The sequence below is a fragment of the Lepidochelys kempii genome, chromosome 9 (assembly GCF_965140285.1).
Source record: "Lepidochelys kempii isolate rLepKem1 chromosome 9, rLepKem1.hap1, whole genome shotgun sequence".
Taxonomy (NCBI): Eukaryota; Metazoa; Chordata; order Testudines; family Cheloniidae; genus Lepidochelys; species Lepidochelys kempii.
Window position 1 is genome coordinate 5,757,596 of NC_136388.1, and position 19,186 is coordinate 5,776,781.

General features: G+C 65.9%; 1 protein-coding gene across 10 annotated transcripts in view; it reads left to right on the plus strand.

Annotated features, from left to right (window-relative positions):
- Positions 1-19,186, plus strand: part of TNK2 (tyrosine kinase non receptor 2) — a 75,275-nt gene that overhangs the window by 21,967 nt on the left and 34,122 nt on the right. The window contains exon 1 of one of the 10 annotated variants that reach the window (XM_073359087.1): positions 2,482-2,499. The exons of 7 other annotated variants lie outside the window; for them this stretch is intronic. In XM_073359087.1, coding sequence (XP_073215188.1) covers positions 2,491-2,499 — 9 coding nt within the window. In that variant the 5' untranslated portion in view covers positions 2,482-2,490. Of the gene's footprint in view, positions 1-2,481; positions 2,500-7,953; positions 8,028-17,677; positions 18,514-19,186 lie in introns of those variants that run through there. 2 more of the 10 variants (XM_073359089.2, XM_073359085.2) reach the window with 2 other exon arrangements.

A 19,186-nucleotide genomic window follows, 5' to 3' on the forward strand; every position in this document is an offset into this window, starting at 1 on the left:
TCACCCAGCCCCGCCATGGAGGGACCCTATGCCACATAAGGGGGCCAGTCTTCAGGGCCCACCCAGCCCTTGGCCGCTCTGCAGTGGCCACCAGCAAGGAGAAGGGTGGTCAGGGACTCAGCTGGGATACAGCCGGCCACCCCTGCAGCTGCAAGGCACCCCACCTGTTCCCGGCCACTGGAGCCAGCCAGGGCACAGCTCGGGGTTAGCGTTCCCTGCTGGCTCCGGTGGGGAGCAGAGGGGGCATTGGGTAGTGGCTGGGCAGCCACATCTGAGATCTGGGCTGCTCTGTGTCAGGCACGGGGTCCCACGCGGCATCGGCCTGCGGGCTGTAGGGAGGATGGGGGGCCAGGACATGTCCCGTTCTCTCCCCCCCCCCCATGTGGATCCCCCCAGACTAATCTGCTGTGAAGATTGCCTGTGCCCTGAAACCCGTCTCCCGGTCCCTCTGCAGGCAAAGGGAGGGGCACCGGACCTGCCAGCCAGCCCCTGGGCCCTTGCCACATACAGCTCAGCATATGGAAGGGATTTGAGGGAGGCAGGCGGCTTAGGGCTGGCTTGTCCTGGGTGTGGATGGGGGCACAGGGTGGGCTGCAGCCCTCCCCTCGGCGAACAGGTTCCTCTGTCGCCCTGGCTGGCAGGAGCGGTGGCGCGTCCTCCAGCCTCTTCCGAGAGTCTGTGTCGCGCCTTGCATTGCATCCCTTCTGCTGTGCGCCGAATGCAGCCTCCCCAGTCTGCCAGCTGCTGCCTGGCGTGCCCAGACTTCCCCCTGCTCCGCACTGCTTGCCCCACAGCATCCCCTAGTGCTGTGCCAGAGCTGGGGCCAAGGCTCCGACCCACCAAGCTGGCTGCTCTGAGAGGAAGGGGCATAGACACGGTGCCGGGCATTCTCCCCTCTTCCCCGTCGCCCGCTGGCGGCTCGCCCCACACTCGGGCCGGGGCGCGGGGCCGTGGGCTTGCATGTGCCATAGCTCCCGGGTGGGCGTAGCCAGGGCTGCTGAGCCGCAGCACTGGGACTCGCTGGGAATGGGGCGCCGGGGCAGATCCTAGAGTGCTGCGCAGTGCAGACGGGTCATGGCCGTGCCCTGTCCGCCCGCCCACTTTCCACAGCGCAGAGCTCAGGGCTCCGTCTAACCCCTTTAGAGCCCCTCTCCCTGGTACCTGCATGGCCTGGCGCCTGCTCCCCCCCCCCTCCTTGGGGTTCGTACCCTCCGTGCAGGGCTCTCCCCGGGGGGCTGCACTGCCCTGGCTCTTCCGGCACCCCTTGGGAGCAGCAGTGCGGTCATTAATCATTGCTCCGGTGACACGTTAATGGCCCCTACTGTTCTGGGCGGGGGGCAGCATCCCTGGGGGCCGGGGCTGCCCAGGGCCCAGCTGGGGGGTGGTTACCCACACTAGCACCCTGGGAGCAGCGGGTACTTGTCTGTCGGCTGTTGTAGTTTCCTGTGTGTGGGACCTGGCAAATGGCCGGGTCGGTCCCCTCCCCATGGGCCCGGGGAGCTGTACGAGGCAGGGCAGCCCACCGGCAGCGCGGGGGATGGGCCTCTGACAGACACGGGAGCTCTGCTGGGGCTCAGCGGCAGTGGGTGGGGGGATAGCTCCCCTCGTGCTGTGGGGCAGATAGTGCCTTGGGGCCTGTGTGCCATATGGGCCGTGGGGGGGACTCTGGGGTGGGGGGGGGACTGTCTGCATGTGCCTTTGCTGTGCCATGGGGAGTCCCCCAAGCCACCGAGATCAGCATGGCCCACGGGGAGGGGCACCCCTCAGTGCGGGGGGCTGCGGGGACCCAGCTTCTGTAAGCCAGCGGCTCTTCACCCAGGTGCCCGTTCCCTCCCAGCAGTGGGGCGCTGGGTGCCACGATGGGATGTTGGCATGTTGTGGGGCCTGTGGCATCTGGGATCTGGGGAGGGTGAGGGGGCAGGGTGGATCCATGGAGCACCTCCAAGGGGCGGGTATGGGGGGCTGCCGGAGCCAGGGCAGTGCCGCCTACCCTTGCTGTGTCATGGGAGCAGGTCAGCAGTGCCCTCCCAGGCCGGCACAGCTCCCTTGTAGGGGGTCCCCTCGGACGGGTGGCCGGGAGCTCGCAGGCAGAGGGCCCATTCCAGGGGATGTTAAGGTGGGCGTGGGATTGGCCCCGTGTCACTGTGGGCAACTGGGGCTCCTTCTGCATGGCTCCCTCTTGCCCCCGTGTGCTGGGACCGGGTGGTGGAGTCATCGCAGGTCAGTGTCCCTTTGACTCCCGGCTCCGTGACTCGCCAGTGCCTTGTGGGTGTCACTTGCCAGAGGTGACCCAACCAGCAGGGCTCGTGGCAGAGCTGGCTCCCTGGGGAGTGTCCCTGAAACTCTGCCTGGCCCTGCCCCGGGAATGAACGGCCTGCTGCAGCTGCTGAGCTCACTGCCATGTGACCAGCCACCCGAGAGTGGCAGACTGTAAACAAACGCCGGCCGGCTGTGCCACGGAGCCCTGGGACTCCAGCCCTGGCTGGCGAGATGCAGGAGGTGAGTGGCGATGCGCCAGCCCCCACGTGCAGGCTGCCCCAAGCCCTCTGCCCACGAGCTCCCTGCCACCCGTCCGAGGGGATCCTCTGCCCGCAACCACTTGGAAGTTGCTGGGGATTTTAAATGTCCCCCACTGCCTGGGATGTGAATGGAGCCTGAAACTGACCAGGCTGGGTTGCTGGCATTGCCCAGTGTGCCAGGAGAGCAGCTTCCCCCCCCCCCACTCAAGTGAGTGACACCCAGAGGGTTTATAGTGACCAGGGCGGGAGTATAACAGACAAATCTTATCCTGGTGCTCCCCCGTTTGCTGTGTGATGAGTAGTGGGGGTTGAAGCGTGGCAGGCAGGGGGTGGGCTGTGCACAAGATACCGGTGTGGGACAGGACATGTGAGGCGGATGGTGCGAGGTGGTGTCTGGGGCATGGGGCCGGGGCTATGCGGGGGCTGGAGAGTGCCCAGCCTGCGGCTGCCTCTGGCTAGTGAATGAATCTCTGTTCCCAGTGGTGGCAGGCAGGCAGGTGGGTGTCTGGGGAGGAGCTGGCCCTCTGCCGATGCTCTTCTGGGTTGGCCGTGGGAGCAAGTTCCGCGTGGGTAGGAGCTAGCTGTGGGATGGGACATCTGGGCCCCCCGTTGCAGGGACCCCTCATGGGCACCGTCGGTAGAGGGGCTCAGCTGAATGGGCCACAGGGGCCGAGCTACCCTCTGCCCCCAGGAGGAGCTGGGTGCAGGGGACGTTTGCTCTGCCGGGCTGCAGCATGTTCACTTGGTGTTCGATAGTAGCCCCCGCAGACCCTGCTGGCAGCCGGGCAGGCGATGTGTCCGTCCCCATGCTCTGCCTGTCAGGTCAGAGCTGGCATAGCACACGTGTAAGTCATGGCTGTCTGGCATGCCAGTGCCGTGACACACATGTGCAGGCAGGATGCGCCTCACCAGCTTGTTACAGCCCCCCCCCCCCGGGGCTCTTCCCTGGCTGAGCGGTGAGCTCAGCCCTGTGGGATGAGGGGAGGAGACCGGGGAGCTGTGCTGCAGCCGTGTCCCACGCTGGGGTGCTCTCCATGCCACCTGCCTGCTAGCACCCCTGGGCTGGGGACGCCCTTGGGTGGCGTGCAGAGGAAAGGCCCCTGAGCCTGGCTCTTCCCAGCTCCCCATTGGTCATCCCCCCCCCCGGGGGGCGGGGGGACAGGCTGCCCCTCGTGCGGTGCTTCGTGCACTCTTAGCAATGGGGCTCCTGCCCTGCCTTGTCCACCCACCTCCTTCCCTCCCTCCCTCACTGCTGGCTCCCCGGCCTCAGGATGCCCTGCCTCTGCTCAGCCCCCAACCCCAAGTCCAGAGATGTCTGCCAGTGCGGCCCCCCGCTGTCTCGCTGGAGCCCCGCTAGCTTGGGCTCTAGGCTCCCGGGCCCAGGGATCTCCCATGCTGCAGTTGCTCCTAGACTCGTCCCAGGGCTGCAATGAATCGCCGAGCTCCCTGGGGCTGGGCTGGGCGGGTCCCCTCCAAACGCCCCCTGAGGTGAAGCCCCCTGTGGGGGGCTGTGGGCTGCCCTGACATGGACAGCAAGGCAGCAAGGCGAGTGTGGGGGTGTATGAGAGCCCCCCACCCCCACTGGGCCGATAGCTGGTGTCTGCCGAATGTAGACAAGATCCATGGCAAGAGGGAGAGCTCCTGAGCGACCCCCTCTGGCCAAGCTGGGAGCTGCATGGCCGAGACACCTTCCTCCACAGGAGGGTGAGTCAGGCTGCCCTGGGGGAGGAAATGGGGGAGGGGGAAGCTCGCGCCACTTCACTCATAGGCAAGGGTGCTTTAAAAGGGCCGTGCAGTGACACAACAGGGATCGAACCCCAGGCTTCAGGGCAGCAACCACTCTGCAGCCAGGGGTCAGGAGGAATCTCCCCACCCCGGTGGCATCATGTGGCACAGGGATCACGCCCATGGGCACTGGCCGCCGGAGCAGCCCGGGGGCTGGACTGAGAGCATGTCTCTGTTCCAGTGGGGCAAACCCCTGCATACCTCCAGATTGAAGGTAGTCTTTGAAGTGTGGCCCAGGCTTGGGGGTAGGTGCGGGGAGGGACTACGCCCCACAGGCAGGGAGCGCAGAGACATTGATTGTCCCCAGCCATGCAGGGTATTGATGGGGCCGGGCCAAGGCACAGGGGGGGCTCCGTGCTGGGAGGGGTGCTGGCTCGCCGGCCTTGGACATGGGGCAGCTTCATAGAATCCTAGAATATCAGGGTTGGAAGGGACCTCAGGATGTCATTTAGTCCCACCCCCCGCTCAGAGCAGGACCAATCCCCAATTTTTGCCCCAGATCGCTAAACAGCCCCCTCAAGGATTGAGCTCACAACCCTGGGTTTAGCAGGTCAATGCTCAAACCACTGAGCTGTCCCTCTCCCCCTTGGACAGTGCAGGCCGCGCTTCCTGAGGGGGTGCTCTGAGGATCACTCAGGGCTTCGACTGAAGCCTCAGCCCAGGGATAGTGGGGAGCAGGGCTCTGGGGGTAGACAGGCAGCTGTTGCCTGGGCCCCCAAGTCACCTCCCCCCCGGGTCTGCCGTTCCGCTGGCCCTGGGAGGGGAAGGCTCTGTATCCCCTGGCTCAGTCCCCTGAGGCTGGCCCAGGTGGGCTGGCCTGGGGCGGGCCTGCGAACAGCCAGGCTTCTCCATGAGGAGGGACAGGATTGGGCTTCCCCCCCCCCCCCCCGCAGCATCCATTTGGCCAAAGCATCTTCCCCTGCTCTGGCCGTGGGGGCCTGGTGGGTCTGCACCTGGGCTGGGTGCTGGGAGAAGGTCTGGCAGGTTTGGGGCGGGGCTGGGTGCTGGGGCATGGGTGCTTGGGGGGTCCAGTGGGTTTGCGGCTAGCTGGCTGCTGGGCGGGGGCTGGGCAGCGGGTCTGCACCTTTGCTGGGTGCTTGGCAGGTTTGCAGCTGGGCTGGGCGCTGCCGGGGGGGGGGGGGGCGCTCTGCACCTCTAGGCGCTGGTGTCAATGGGCTCAGCCCAGGGTGGGAAGCTTGGGAGGAAGCGCCACTGGGTCAGCTGCTCCCCCCCCCCCCCCGCCCCCGGCCTCTGCCTTCTGCAGTGGTGGCTATTGCAGCTGGGCTCCCAAGGGTTAACATGCTGACCTTCACCTCCCCGGGCAGAGCTGAGATCCTGGCTGGGTCACAAACAAAGGGGAGGGTGGGGGCCTCGCCCTGCTGCCTGATTGTCCCCTCTGCGGGAGACCCAGACTGGAATGTGGGGGGTTGGGAGTGAGGGGGGCCGGCAGAGCTGGGGCTAGAGGCAGGGTTGCCCACTGAACAGTCCTGTATTACAAGGGTCCTTATTTTTTCATCTGTACAAGAAGAGGAGTTGCTGAGCGCTGCAGGAAATACCCCTGGCGAATGGGGGTGAGTCCCGCTCAGTGTTGGTATTATTAATTTGAGGATATGAGGGGGCAGGGGTGCTAAGAAAACAGTCCCTTATTTTTGAAATACAATGTTGGTGGGGAGCCCAGGGCTGGGACAGCAGGAGGCTGCGTGTCAGGACTGACGGGCGTGGGCAGAGCTGGGGGTGGGGAGCCCAGGGCTGGTACCAGGGGCCTGGGTGTAGGGATTGAGGGGCGCTGGCAGAGCTGTGTGTGGGGAGCCCAGAGCAGAGACAGCAGGGGGGTGGGAGTCTGGATTGAGGGGCACGGGCAGAGCTGTGTGGGGGGAGCCCGGGGCTGGTACCAGGGAGTTGTGGGCTGGGATTGAGGGGTGCTGACAGAGCTGTGGGGGGGGATCCCAGGGCTGGTACCAGGGGGCTGCGAGTCGGGATTGAGGGGTGCGGGCAGAGCTGTGTACTAGGGAAGGTTGCTCTGGTCTGGAATACGTTCACTTCCCTGTACTGATGCCAAGGCTGGGTTGGGCGCTTGGGTTGGGCTGCTGATGCCCAAGGTTGGGCCCTTGCAAGCAGGTGAAGGGTTCTTATAAACCAGCCCAGCCCCACGCATAGGGGATGTCTGGGGTTCCCCTGTGGGGCAGGCTTGGCTTAACCAGTGATGGAGGGAATCACACCCCCTGACCCACATGGCCCGTACCCACACGGGCAGAATACCCCACCCCCCAGCAGGGCCTGCCTGCTCGCCCCCATCCAGCAGCTGGGCCTCTCTCCCCTATCTCCCGCCCCCCAGCAGGGCTGCACCTGAGCCCCCCAGCTCTTGGGCTGTCCCGCTCGCCCCTGTCTTCCCCCTCACACACACACACCCCGCGCTGAGCCCTGCCCCCCAGCAGGGCCTGCCTGCCTGCCCCCACCCATCAGCTGGGTCTGTCGCCCCTGTCTCCCCCCCGCCCCCCAGCAGGGCTGCCCCTGAGTCCCTCAGCTCTTGGGCTGTGCCTCTCGCCCGTCTCCCCCCCCCCCCCCACGCACACCCTGGGCTGTGCCCTGCCCCCCCGCAGCAGGGCCTGCCTGCCCCCACCCATCAGCTGTGCCTTTTGCCCCTATCCTCCCCCCCCCAGGGCTGCCCTTGAGCCCCCCCAGCCCTTAGGCTGTGCCTCTCGCCCCATCTCCTCCCCACACACACACCCCGGGCTATGCCCTGCCCCCCCTCTCCCCCTCCACAGCAGGGCCTGCCTGCCCCCACCGATCAGCTGTGCCTCTCTCCCCTATCTCCCCCCCCCCAGCAGGGCTGCCCCTAAGCCCCCCAGCCCTTAGGCTGTGCCTCTCGCCCCTCTCTTCGCTCACCCCCACCCCACCCCACAGCAGGGCTGCCCGTGAGCCCCCCACCCATCAGCTGGGCCTCTGCGCCCCTGTCTCCCCCCCACCCCACCCCACCCCGAGGTGTGCCGTGCCCTGCCCCCCCCAGCAGGGCCTGCCTGCCCGCCCCCCCACTCATCAGCTGGGCCTCTGCACCCCTATCTCCCCCCCCACCCCACCCCGAGGTGTGCCGTGCCCTGCCCCCCCCAGCAGGGCCTGCCTGCCCGCCCGCCCCCCCACCCATCAGCTGGGCTTCTGCGCCCCTATCTCCCACCCCCCACCCCGAGGTGTGCCGTGCCCTGCCCCCCCCAGCAGGGCCTGCCTGCCCGCCCCCCCACCCATCAGCTGGGCTTCTGCGCCCCTATCTCCCACCCCCCACCCCGAGGTGTGCCGTGCCCTGCCCCCCCCCAGCAGGGCCTGCCTGCCCGCCCGCCCATCAGCTGGGCTTCTCGCCCCCGTCTGCCCCCCCGCTCATGGGCCGGGCCCCTCTCCCCCCAGCTCCGGCTCCAGGCCCGTGCCCGGCCGGGGGGGGGGGGGGGGCCGAGCCGCCATCTTCCCCCGCTGGGGGCCGGGAGCATGTGCGGAGCGAGGCCGCCGGCCCAGCCCGGCCGGGGAGGATGCGCCTGGCCGGCCCCGTCCCCTGCCCCGCCGCCGGGCCGGGCCCGCTCCGAGCCCTCGCCCTCGCCCGGCGCCCCGCTGAGCGCAGCCGCCGGCATCCCCGCGCCCCATGCGGCAGGCGCCCGGCGCGCTCTCGCCCGGCTCCCCGGGGGCCGCTGGGCTCCGCTCGCCGCAGCCGGCCCGCGGGGCGATCGGCCGGGCCAGAGGGTCAGTACAGCGGGGCGCCGCCGGGGGCGAGCCTGGTTCCGCCGGGCCCTGGGGTAGCAGCGGGGGGCCGTATCCCCCGAGGCGCGAACCCCTGGAGCGTCGGGGGCCGGCTGCTGGGCCTTCAGGGATGGTGTGGGGCAGGGGGGCCCTCTCCTTCGGGCGCGGCTTTGCTGGTAGCCCCGCACCGTGCAGCTGCGGCCCTTCACGAAAGCCGGGGGACTGTTCTCCCCATTGAACAGCTGGGGAAACTGAGGCACAACGAGGGGCTGTGACCCGGCCAAGGTGCCCCAGCAAGCGAGAACCCGGGGTCCCGGCTCCCTATCCCGCGGGGACCTGCGAGGCGGGCTCCTCTTTTAAACGTGGGTGAGGGGCTTCTGGGTGCAGCCTGGCTTTCCCGGGTGAGAGGAGGGGGGCTGGCAGGGGCAGGGCTCCCTGCCCCGGGGCACTGTCTGGATCTGGCCTCCAGCAGCTGGGCCAGTTCGGCGCCAGCCCTCCCCACTGCTGGCTGGTGCTCAGACCCAGATGGATCCCAGCACCCATGAATCTGAGCCTTTCCTAGCCTGCCACAGGGCAAACTGCCCCATGGGTTGGCATAACTGGCAGTGTGATTCATGTCTGGACTGAGGTGCAGCTGGGGGAAGGGGGCTGCGAGCTGGGATGGCAGGAGGCTGCTGGTCGGGGTTGAGGGGCACTGGCAGGGATGTGTGTGGCGGGGGATCAAGGTACGGGGGAGTGCAGGGTGGCAGCAGCAGCAGGGGGCTGTGGGTTGGGACTGAGGTGAGCTGCCAGGCAGTGGGTGGAGGGGACCAGCCTAGGAGCAGCAGGAGGGGGGGCAGGTACAGGAGTGGGCAGCGTGTGGGGAGCTAGCCCAGGACCCTGGTGCTCTCTGGCCCCTGTTTTCTAAAGCACAGGTGAAGAACTGCCTTGGAAGGAGGCAATCGGCTTCCCGTGTGGGGCTGCAGCCTGCCCTGTCCAGCCCGGGACCAGCCCGGGCCTGGCACTGTGCTGTATCCGGGGAAGGGAGCATGCTGAGAGGGGCTGGATCCCTGGCCGTGGGCTGGTCCGTTCTAGGCAGAGAGTGGGCAGCATGGCATGGGATTCAAGGGGCAGCAGGTGCATGGATGCCCTGCTGGCAAGCACCCCAGGTGGGCGTGTGGAGCAGGGGTGTCCTCAGAGCTGTGGGGATGGGGGCTGCAGTCAGAAGACCCCGCACCCTTCCTGGGGGGATGCTAAGGTCGCGTGCAGCTGGGTCACCAGCTTGCTGCATCTACGGTCTTGGACCAAGTCCAGGCTTCCAGCTGTTTCATGGAAATGGGCAGGGCTGGGTTGTTCCTGGGCTGGGCTGGGCGCGCTGGAGCAGCACCGGGGTGTGTGTGGCCCAGTGTGTGCTGTTGGATCCAGGCTGTATCCACACACCATGCCAACGAGCTCTAAGCAGGGCGAGATGGGAGCGTGTTTCCCCTGCCAATTGCCACAAATGTCTGGAGCTCGTCTGGCTGAAGTGCAGAAAATACTGTCCTGTCGTTGGGCACCGGGGCATTGGTGGGCTCCCAGTTCCCCCCCCCGAGCGGCAGTTGGACCCGCTGCGTTTGCTGGGAGGAGCCTGAGCAGGTGCCGGCCACTGGCAATCGGCTGTGTGGGGTGAGGTGGCCGGCACCTGCTCAGGCTCCTCCCAGCAAACGCAGCTGGGCAGCGGGTCCGACTGCCGCTGGGGGGGGGGGGGGGGACACCTTGTTCCTCTTGTGTGTTGGGCGCGTCCTAAAACAACTGGCCCTGTTCACCCAGGGAGGGAGTTTTACCTAGTGGTTGAAGGAATGGGGCTTGGCTCAGAACTCCTGGGTCCTATCCCCACACTTGCCGTCCGACCGTGGGCAAGTCATTTAGGCCAGTATATTTGGAAGCAGACAGCACCCTGGGGTGCGCTCGGGGCTGCCGAGCACCCTCTGCTTCAGCCACGCTTGCTGGGAACTGGGGTGCTGGGCACTGCAGAGAGTCAGGCCCAGTGGGAGTCCCGGACATAGGGGCAGCAAAGCAGTGGCCAGCCTGTGAACGTGCCGGCTTCTGGCCTGCGGGACTCGCCCGAGGTCAAAGAATGAATCCAGCCATCCCGGAATGGTGGATCAGTGGGGGCCAGGGCCAGCCCCTGCCATAAGCAGGTGCCCCTCCATTGCCATTGGACGTCTCTCCTGGGCTGTCGCAGGCTGGCTGCGTTGACTGAGGGCTGCCCACGGGGCCTCTGGAATAAGGATGGGAAATGCCCCCTCCCCATCCCCTGCAGTCTATGCTCTGCAAAACCATTGCCACCACCAGGGCCCCTCAGCTGGGCAGGTGATGGGACCCACAAGCCTTCCTGCTTCTGGAGAGGTGGGGGGAAGGGCAGTGTGTGGGGGGTGTTGTATTGTGTAGAGGGATGTGAGCAAATTGGGAGGTGGTGTTAGGGAAGGGAAGGGTATAGGGAGTATAATGTTTAGAGGGGGTGGTGTGTAGTGGGTATGTGGAGTGCATTAGAGGGGGTGGGTGGGTTTATGATGGCAGGGGGGATGCAGTGGGGAGGGCACTGTCTGGTCGGTGGGGAGCAAGGGGGGATGGGGCCAGGGGCGCTGTCCGTGAGTGGTAGGGAGTGGGGAGGATGGTTTCTGTGAACTGTGGGGAGTGGGAGTCACTGTTCGTGAGTGGCAGGGGGTGGAGAGGATGTGGCAGGGGGTGCTGTCTGTAAATGGTGAGGAGCCAGGGGGAGGCACTGTCCGTAAGCGATGTGGGGTGTGGAGGACGTGGCGGGGGGCGGTGTCTGTGGATGGTGAAGAGCAATGGGTCACTGTGCATGAGTGGCGGGAGCTGGAGAGGACACCGTCTGTGAATGGTGGGGAGCAGAAGAGGATGTGGTGGGGGGGCGCTATCCATGAATGGTGGGGAACAGGGGGAGGTGCTGTCCGTAAGTGATGGAGGGGGGAGGACATGGCGGGGGGGGGCACTGTCTGTGGTCAGTGAGGAGCAGAGGGAGACATGGCGGGGGGGCGCTGTCTGTGAATGGTGAGGAGCAGGGGGGCACTATCCATAAGTGATGGGGGGGGGCATGGCAAGGGGGCACTGTCTGAATGGTGGGGAGCAGGGGGGCGTGGTCCGTAAGTGATGGTGGGGGGGAGGGCATGGCAGGGGGGCACTGTCTGTGGTCAGTGGGGAGGAGAAGGGGACATGGCAGGAGGGCATTGTCTGTGAATGGCTGGGAGCAGGGGGGCTCTGTCCATGAGCGGCATGGGGACACGGCAGGGGGGTGCTGCTCTGGCTGGTGAACCTTTTGGGCGATGTCATGGGGCAACGCTGAGCACATGATCAGGGCTGGGCAGGTCTCATACCATCACAGCCCAGGGCCATCAGTGCAGCCAGCAGCCGGGTTTCTTGAAGGACCTGTCGGGTTCCCAGGTGTGGGGGCAGATGGCGTTGCCGGCTGGTGGCTGGGCCCAGAGAGAGGATGGGGCCTGTGCAGTTCATCGGGGCTGTCCCTGTTGCTGGGGGGGCAGAGGCTGGTGGTTTGGGAGCTATGGGGGGTTGGGCAGGTCTGTGCAGCGTGGGGCGGAGCTGGTGAATAGCTGGGAGCTGTAGCCCTGTCCACACTGAGCTGGAGCCGGGCGAGAGCGGCCAAGGCCCTGCTTTGTTCCCTTGCGCAGCTGCTCGTGGCTGGCGTCAGGCCGTGGGAGCACGGTGGAGGTCCTGGGGCGAGCAGAGCCTGGCCTCAGCACTACCGTGGGTTGGGGAGGGTGCTGCCACTGGGAGCCCCTCAGTTGGCTGCTTGTGGAGGGCTCCTGGCTCCGGCGTCTCCTAGCTCCCATTGTCCGGGCTGGAATCCAGCTGGGCCAGGGCAGAGATTTGACTCTGCACTCTGTGTTTAACCCCTTCCCCACTGCGCTGCTGCTCACCCGCCATCAGGTCAGTTTATCAGCAGGGCTGTGCTCGGTTGACAGAGACCCACAGCAGTCAGCTCCGCCACCCCACCCCCCCACCCCAGGAGGCAGAGCAGGGGCATTATTGGGGAAACTGAGGCACAGAGTGACTTGACCAAAGTCACTCAGGGAGTCCAGCAGAGCAGAGAATTGAACCCAAGGCTGCCAATTCCCTGGACCCCTGTACTCTTTTCCCGCCTCCCAGGCGTTTGCTCTGCCCACTAGCCTGCGCCGCCTCTGTTGCCTGGGGGCGGATAGGAGGTCTGCCCTCTGTGTAACCTGAGGCTTGGGGCCTTGCCAGCTGCCCAGGACACTGGCTCAGATGCTGGCGGGCATGTTTGCGGGTGCAGAGCTGCAGTGTGTTCACGCCAGGTTCCTGGCGCACCAGGGGTCGGAGGGAGAGACTCTCCTCTGTGGCCATGGCATGGGGCCAGTTGGGAGCCTGTGTCCCAGCCCCCCTTTGTGCCAGCCTGTGCCCCCCCAGCGTGCTGGCCCTGGGGGGAGAGGGAGTCCCTTGCATACGGGGCCGGCCTTGTTCTGCCCTTGGCATGGTGGTGCCTGGCAGCCCTGAGCTGGCCGCGCTCCCCGCAGCGCTGCCTGGGCCTGCATGCCAATGAGCCCCTCGCCACAGCTGCAGGGCGCTGTGTAATAGGGGAAGCAGAAGACCCCAGCTCCTGGCCCACTGCCCTCCCCACACACAATGTGGCTGAAAATCCGCTCCAGGCTCGGATAGGGCCTGCTCCTCGCCTCCCACTGCAGCTTTGGGGGTGGAGGCACTCAGCCCCTGGCAGCATCGGGCCCGTGCACACGCCTGGGGGATACCCCCATCTCTAGGAAGAGGGGCAGCGACCCTGCTGTGGCTTTGGGGCTGGGCCTCTCTGGTCTGGGGACAAGTGCGGGCCTCAGCCCTAGCCGTGCTCCTCCTTTGCCCACCGTGCAAATGTGACCTGCTGTCCCAGCGCTGTGGGGCAGGGTGCATGCAGCAGCCCTGGGGGGCTCTGGTGGAGCGGTTGGGGGTGGTGTTTGGAGAGGGGGGGGGCAGGGCCATGTGATGTGTGACCCTCTGCACCTGCTCTTAGCGTCTGTGTGGGGGGAGGGGGCAGCTGCTCTGAGCCGCACTGGCCACCTGCTGCCCTGCGTCTCGGGGCTTGAGTCATAACGCGGATGCTGCCCCAACCTCCAGGCCCATCCCCGCAGGGAAACCCTCCGCTCCAGCGGGGCTTGGCGCTGACTAGCACAGTGCCTCAGTCGCTAACGCCCACTCCGTAGTATGGACGCACCCTCCTACCAGCCTAGTGCCGCACAGCTCCCCCGTGTGCAGGGCCTCCCCCGGCTCGCTGGGCCCCAGTTCCCAGAGCGCCTCAGCTGAGGGCCGGGCCCGGACATGGGCCGTGCCCCTAGGGGGCCGCGCACATGTTCCATTAACTGTTCCCGGCTCAGCGGAGCATGGGGCGGGGGGTCAGACTGCGAAGAGCAACGCCAGCCTGTCTGTGTGCGCAAAAGGCGAGCGGTGCGTGGAAGACAATGAGCCGTGCAGGCTGCTAAGGAAGGGTCGGGGGGGGGGAGGGGGCTCAGTTTTGGGAGTCCGGTGTGTGGGAATTAGTGCCAGCCCCAAAGTCTTCAGCCCACTGCCGCTGACAGCGGCCCGCCTAGGAGCTCACAGCTCCACGCCTGCCTGGCCAGGTGGCAGCTGCAGCTGCCCCAGGGAAGGGTGCCCCGTGGGGACAGAAGAGGGCTGGGCCTGGGGGGCAGGCGCAGAGGCAACTGGCTTGGCAGCCCAACTCGGTTCTGAGGTGCCTGTCGCTAGGTTTGGGGGAGCTGCGGACGGGATGGTCAAACCTTGAGCACGGCCCCGAGCGACTCCCTGTGTGTGCAAAGCACCATGGGTAAGACCCAGCCGGGGACAAGAGGAGCAGTCTGGAGCTGGGGGGCTGATCCTGCAAGGGTAGGTGCTCTCGGCTGCCAACAACGTGCTGCTGGGAGCAATGACACGGCAGGGAGCTTTCTCAGTCAGTGCTGGCCCCAGTACCCCAGCGTGGCACTAGGGGGCGCTAGCCTCTCAGTCAGTGCTGGCCCCAGTACCCCAGCCTGGCACTAGGGGGCGCTGGCCTCTCAGTCAGTGCTGGCCCCAGTACCCCAGCCTGGCACTAGGGGGCGCTGGCCACTCAGTCAGTGCTGGCCCCAGTACCCCAGCCTGGCACTAGGGGGCGCTGGCCGCTCAGTCAGTGCTGCCCCAGTACCCCAGCCTGGCACTAGGGGGCGCTGGCCGCTCAGTCAGTGCTGGCCCCAGTACCCCAGAGCAGTGCCAGGGGGCGCTGTGCTGCAGGGACCAGGGTGGGGGGCTCAGCAGGGGGCACCGGCCGGGGTGCTGTGGGGGAGAGCGGGGTGGGGGGCTCAGCAGGGGGCGCTCTCCCCTCAGTGAGAGCTGGCCCTAGTGTAGTGCCAGAGAGCTCTGTGCTGCAGGGTGGGGGACTCAGCAGCGGGCACTGGCCCCAGTGCAGGGCCAGGGGGCGCTGTGCTGTGGACGAGGTTATCCTTGACCCACATCTGGCAACGGGTGCTGAAGATGCAGGCCGAGGGGTATGAAACCTACCAGGTGTTTGATCTGGGGAAATCCGGCTGGGCCAAGCTCTCTTCCTCCCACCCCCTCCAGCTTCCGCAGGAGTGGTCGGAAAGCAGCCCCCCTATTCCGGAGCAGGGGCCGCAGCCAGGTGCACAGGCCCTGAAGGGCTGCAGGGTGAGGGCAGAGGAGGGCAGGGCAGAGCCTGGGCTATTCTCTCTCACGGCACCAGCGATCTCCATGGAGCTGTTGGCTGCGCCCTCAGCCAGCTGTTCTCCTGCGGGACCGGCTGGAACCGTGGGCAAGACAAGGACACAGTGTTAGGGAGCCAGGCCAGTGCTGCTCCCCCGGCTTGGACCGGGGACAAGCCCCCACACTGAGCCATCTGGCAGGTGCACGGGGCGGCGGGGAGCACAGGAAATGCCCTGCTATGGTCCTGCATGCAGCTGGGGAGGGGGAGACGTTCCCTGGCGTGACCTGGCTGAGTTCCCAGGCGGGGCTGGGAGGGGGGCCCCCAGGCTGAATCTCAGGGAAGCAGGGACCAGCCCCATCCAGCTGGCGGGGGCTGGGGATGGGCTGCGAGATCCCCTTTGCTGGTGATGCTGAGTGCCCAGAAGTGGGGCTAGCTGGGCTCACCCGGCCGTGGGGGCCAGTCTTTCAGCCGGGCACTTTGTTGGCGGTGCGGGCCTGACGGCGGCAGGGCTGACAGCTGCCCTGTTCTCTGCAGCCGTACGGGGCAGATCCTGCCTGTGTGCATGGCACACTGGGCTGTCTCCAGAGGGGGCCGTCCAGTGCTGTTCTCACCCCCGCTGTCCCTGTACCCAGAGCAGCTGGGGCCAGCCCTGCTAACACCCGGCCATGAAGCCAGCCTTCACTTCTAGCTCCACTCCCCCCCCCCCCCCCCCGGCCCACCCATCCTTAGGACTAAAGGGATGTTCTCCTCCCCCCTTCCCACTCTGCTGTCTCATGGGAGCTCCCAGACTCTGAGCAGGCCCAGGGCAGCCACATGCCTGTGGCCACAGGGTCCCACCCTGTGGTCCCACCCTGCAGTGGCCTGCCTCCTTCCCTCCCTGGGGACATCCACCTGGCATTGTATAGCTGGCTCCTGGGAGTCGGAGTTCCCAGCCTGTGCGTCCTCCTGGCATTGTAACCTGAGGTTCCCAGCCATGCTATCCCATCCATACTGACTCAGCTCCGCAATTCCAGCTGCGTCCACACTGCAAAATGGCAGGGCTTGGACTCCAGATCCGGCAGGCCTCGGGCTCTGACCCACCCCCTGGCAGGGTCCTCGGACCCAGGGCCTGATGGGTTTGTGTGTGGCTGGAAGGGGGCTCGGGTTCAGCCCTGACTCAGAGCCTGGTCTTAGAGAGCTGCTTAGGGTATGGGCAGAGAAGAGAAATTGCTACCAAGCTGTCAGAGGATCTATAGCTCCGTTCACCCTGTGATCTCAAAGCACTTCTCAGCCCGAGTGCCCCGTCCCGTTCCCACTGAAGTTAGTTGAGAGCAAGATCTGCCAAGCTAATTCCTGTCAGGCAGGTTTTTGCCATGATCCCCAGAGGGGGAAACTGAGGCACACAGCGGCATCGTGCCTGGCCAGGGCTGCTGACTCCCAGGCTCTGCTCTGGCCTCTGAACAGCCCTACAGTGGGGAGGGGGGATTTCTCTTCGCCATTGGGCTCCAGGTCTGTTAAAGCCAATAGCGCTTGGCTCCCCGTTAGTGGCGTGAGCCCCTGACGGCTCAGCCGAGACGGGGTTTCTCTGGAGCATGTTCTGCTTCCTTCCCTCGGGATCACTGGGCAGGAGCCTGGAACCTGGCCCTAAAGGCTCATCCCCCAGCTGCTGTGTCCTGCCCCCAACCTCTCCCCCCGTTGTATGTATGGCACCTAACCGGGGTGTTGCCAATAGAGGGGCTGGGAATGGGCCATGGGAGCTGATGGACTCCCCAAGAACGGGAGCACTGGAGGTGCATGGAGTTCCCCTGATCTCACTGGAGGTCAGTGGAGCAATGGTGGCTCTGGCCCTGGTCCTAGCCAGACGGCCCTGGGGCAGAAGAATGTGGAGAAGGCCCGTGGCGCAGCGTGAGGCTGGTGGTGGTTGGGGGTTATTGGATATGTGGGACTTGCCTGGGGGAGAAAGGGGGGATTCGTGTGACTCAGCCACCCACTGGCCCTTCCTACAGCAGGTTGTCCTCTGTGCACTCCCTGGTGGGCAATGGTTAGTTCAGGGGTTGGACTAGGGGCCTCCCTTCTCAACCTCTGTCTCTCGGTTCGGCTGCGGCAGCCGAACCGTGCACTGCAGAGCCCTGGCCACAGGCAGAGATTCTGTGCGTGGCACCGTTTGGTCGGGCACTGTGTGCACCCAGAGAGCAGACATGGGCTCACGTCAAAACCCTGGGGGCTCCTGGAGCCCTCGGAGGGCTAGTGCATGAGGCTGCAATGGGCTGATCTCAATGACGTCTGGGGGAGAGATTCCCACATTGACATGGGGTGTTTACGAACTGTTAATAGTGCTTCGCATGTGCCTATCACCAGGGTACCTGGGCCCATGAATGCCTTTCCTTGGGGGCACGCTAATTACGTGGCCTGCCAGTTGGGTTAGTAGCTTTCTCCTGATGGGAAAACTGAGGCATACAGCCTTTTCCAGGGCCAAGCAGCATTTCTATGGCAGAGCCAGAAATAGAACCCAGGCGTCCTGGCTCCCAGTCATCTTGGCTTCTGAATAGCAGGGATCACGGTGTGAGGAGATGAGCTGGACTGTGGTTCCGAGCCTGGCCAAAGCGAACAAAAATAAACCCTCCGGGGAGTGTGAACACTGCGGCTCGGATATCCAGGTCGCTGCGAGCGGGCCGAGATTTTCCTTTCCTCAGTGCAGTCTGTGCGTGGGGGAGCGGGCAGGGGGGTGTCGTGGAGAGATGCACGGGGGAGGCTGTAGACAGGGTGCCTTGTTGGAGGGCTAAGCAAGAGTGCAGGAGACTGAGGAGCTGTGTGAAATCCCGAGCCAGAGGCCCACCGGAAACAGCCTCTCCAGCCCGCAGTTAAATCTGACCTCTTGGCTGCTGATCAAAAAGTGTTCCCTGCAAATACCATCGAGTCTCTGTTCCAGCCAAGCTGGCAGCCGGGGAGAGAGGGTGGGAGCCAGCCACTGTGGACCGGAGCGGAGCGAGGGGGGTGGGCTCAAGGCAAACACACACACAAGCCCTGCAGTGTCCGGCCCGCGAAAGCAGGAACAGCCTCTCGGCTGCGGACAGGCTGCAGGGGCCACAGAGCTGGGCCACAGAGAGCGGTGCCCCTGGGAGGAGTCCGGTTTTTTGGACAGAGAAGCCTTTAAAGCGTGGCTCAAAGGCTTGCCGATGTCTCGCAGCCCCTCCGCGCGGATGTCAGATTCAGCCGTACCGTGACGCTGCGCTCCAGCTGGCCACTGTGGCTTCCCTGGGTTACCGGTCCATCGTCTGGGTTTTACGGAGGAGCTGTCCCCACGCGGTGGAGCCGAGCGTGCGTGCCTGCGGGGCCTTGGCAGACTGCCACCCACCTGGCATGGCACAGGGGCAGCGGGCTGGCCGGGGTGCCGCAGAGAGCCCGTGAGGGGCTGATCTGGGGTGACACCCACGCAGGCTCCCGTGTGGTTCTCCTCTCGCCAGGCGGGATCCTTTTATTCTGTCTAGAGGTTGCGGCTGCGCTCCCCAGGCTGTGCAGGGCACACAGGGACGGCAGCCCTTCACCCAGCCCGGAGCTCCAGCCTGCCGCCAGTACCGGACCTCGTGGAACCAGTGACAGCCGTGTAATGCCCGAGGCCCCGGGGGGAATCCTGGAAGGGCCCTTCTCCTCTGACCTGGTCCCCCTCGCGTGAGTGACTGGGGCATAGAGAATAGGGGTTCCCCAAGCCAACAGCCCCTTGTTCCCACCGGTGCCCGGCGTGGCGGAGGAGAGATGCGTCGCTTCGAGGTGCTGCGCCGCTCCTTCCCGTTCCTGGCCCACTTCCGGGTCTATCGCGTAAGTCAATTTCGGCTCGGTTCCCACGGGTGAGCCCCCTGATGCGTCGGATCTGCATCCCGCCCCTTCATCCCGGGGCTGCTCTGTCCTGGCCGCTGCATGTCACGGAGCGTGAGCCGAGCCCTGGGGGGCTGCGGGTGGCGTGGCAGGGTTTTGCTGGATGGGGGGGCTGTGGTTGGGATGGCACACAACCCTGCCTGGCCCACAAGGTCTGACGCCGCCCAGAGCCTTAGCCCCTCCCCCTCACAGGGACAGAGCTTGGACGCCCCCCACCTGACTCTACCGGCCACAGGGAGCCCTGCACCATCCTTGGGGCTCCCTGCTCCATGTGTCCCTTGCACCTCACCACATGTGTTGGGCTGTACCCCAGCTTGGCAATGAGGCGACTGCCCCCCCACCCACGGGAGCTGGGACACTCTGGCCATGCCCCGGCTGGCTGCCGGCCGCACCCACCCTCCGTATTTTTAGACCAGACTATACTGCGGGGAATTTTAATTGTTGGCTGTAACCCAAGAGCTCCGGAGACAGAGCCCCAGGCCCGGGCTTTGTCTGTGGATGGTGGGGGCGGGGGGCTGTGTTAGGGGGCTCAGATTGGCCTGGAGTGATACCCCCCCGATTGGAGGTGCTGCAAACAGAGTTGGGAGGGTCCCGGGATGGAGTGGGAGGGGGGCGA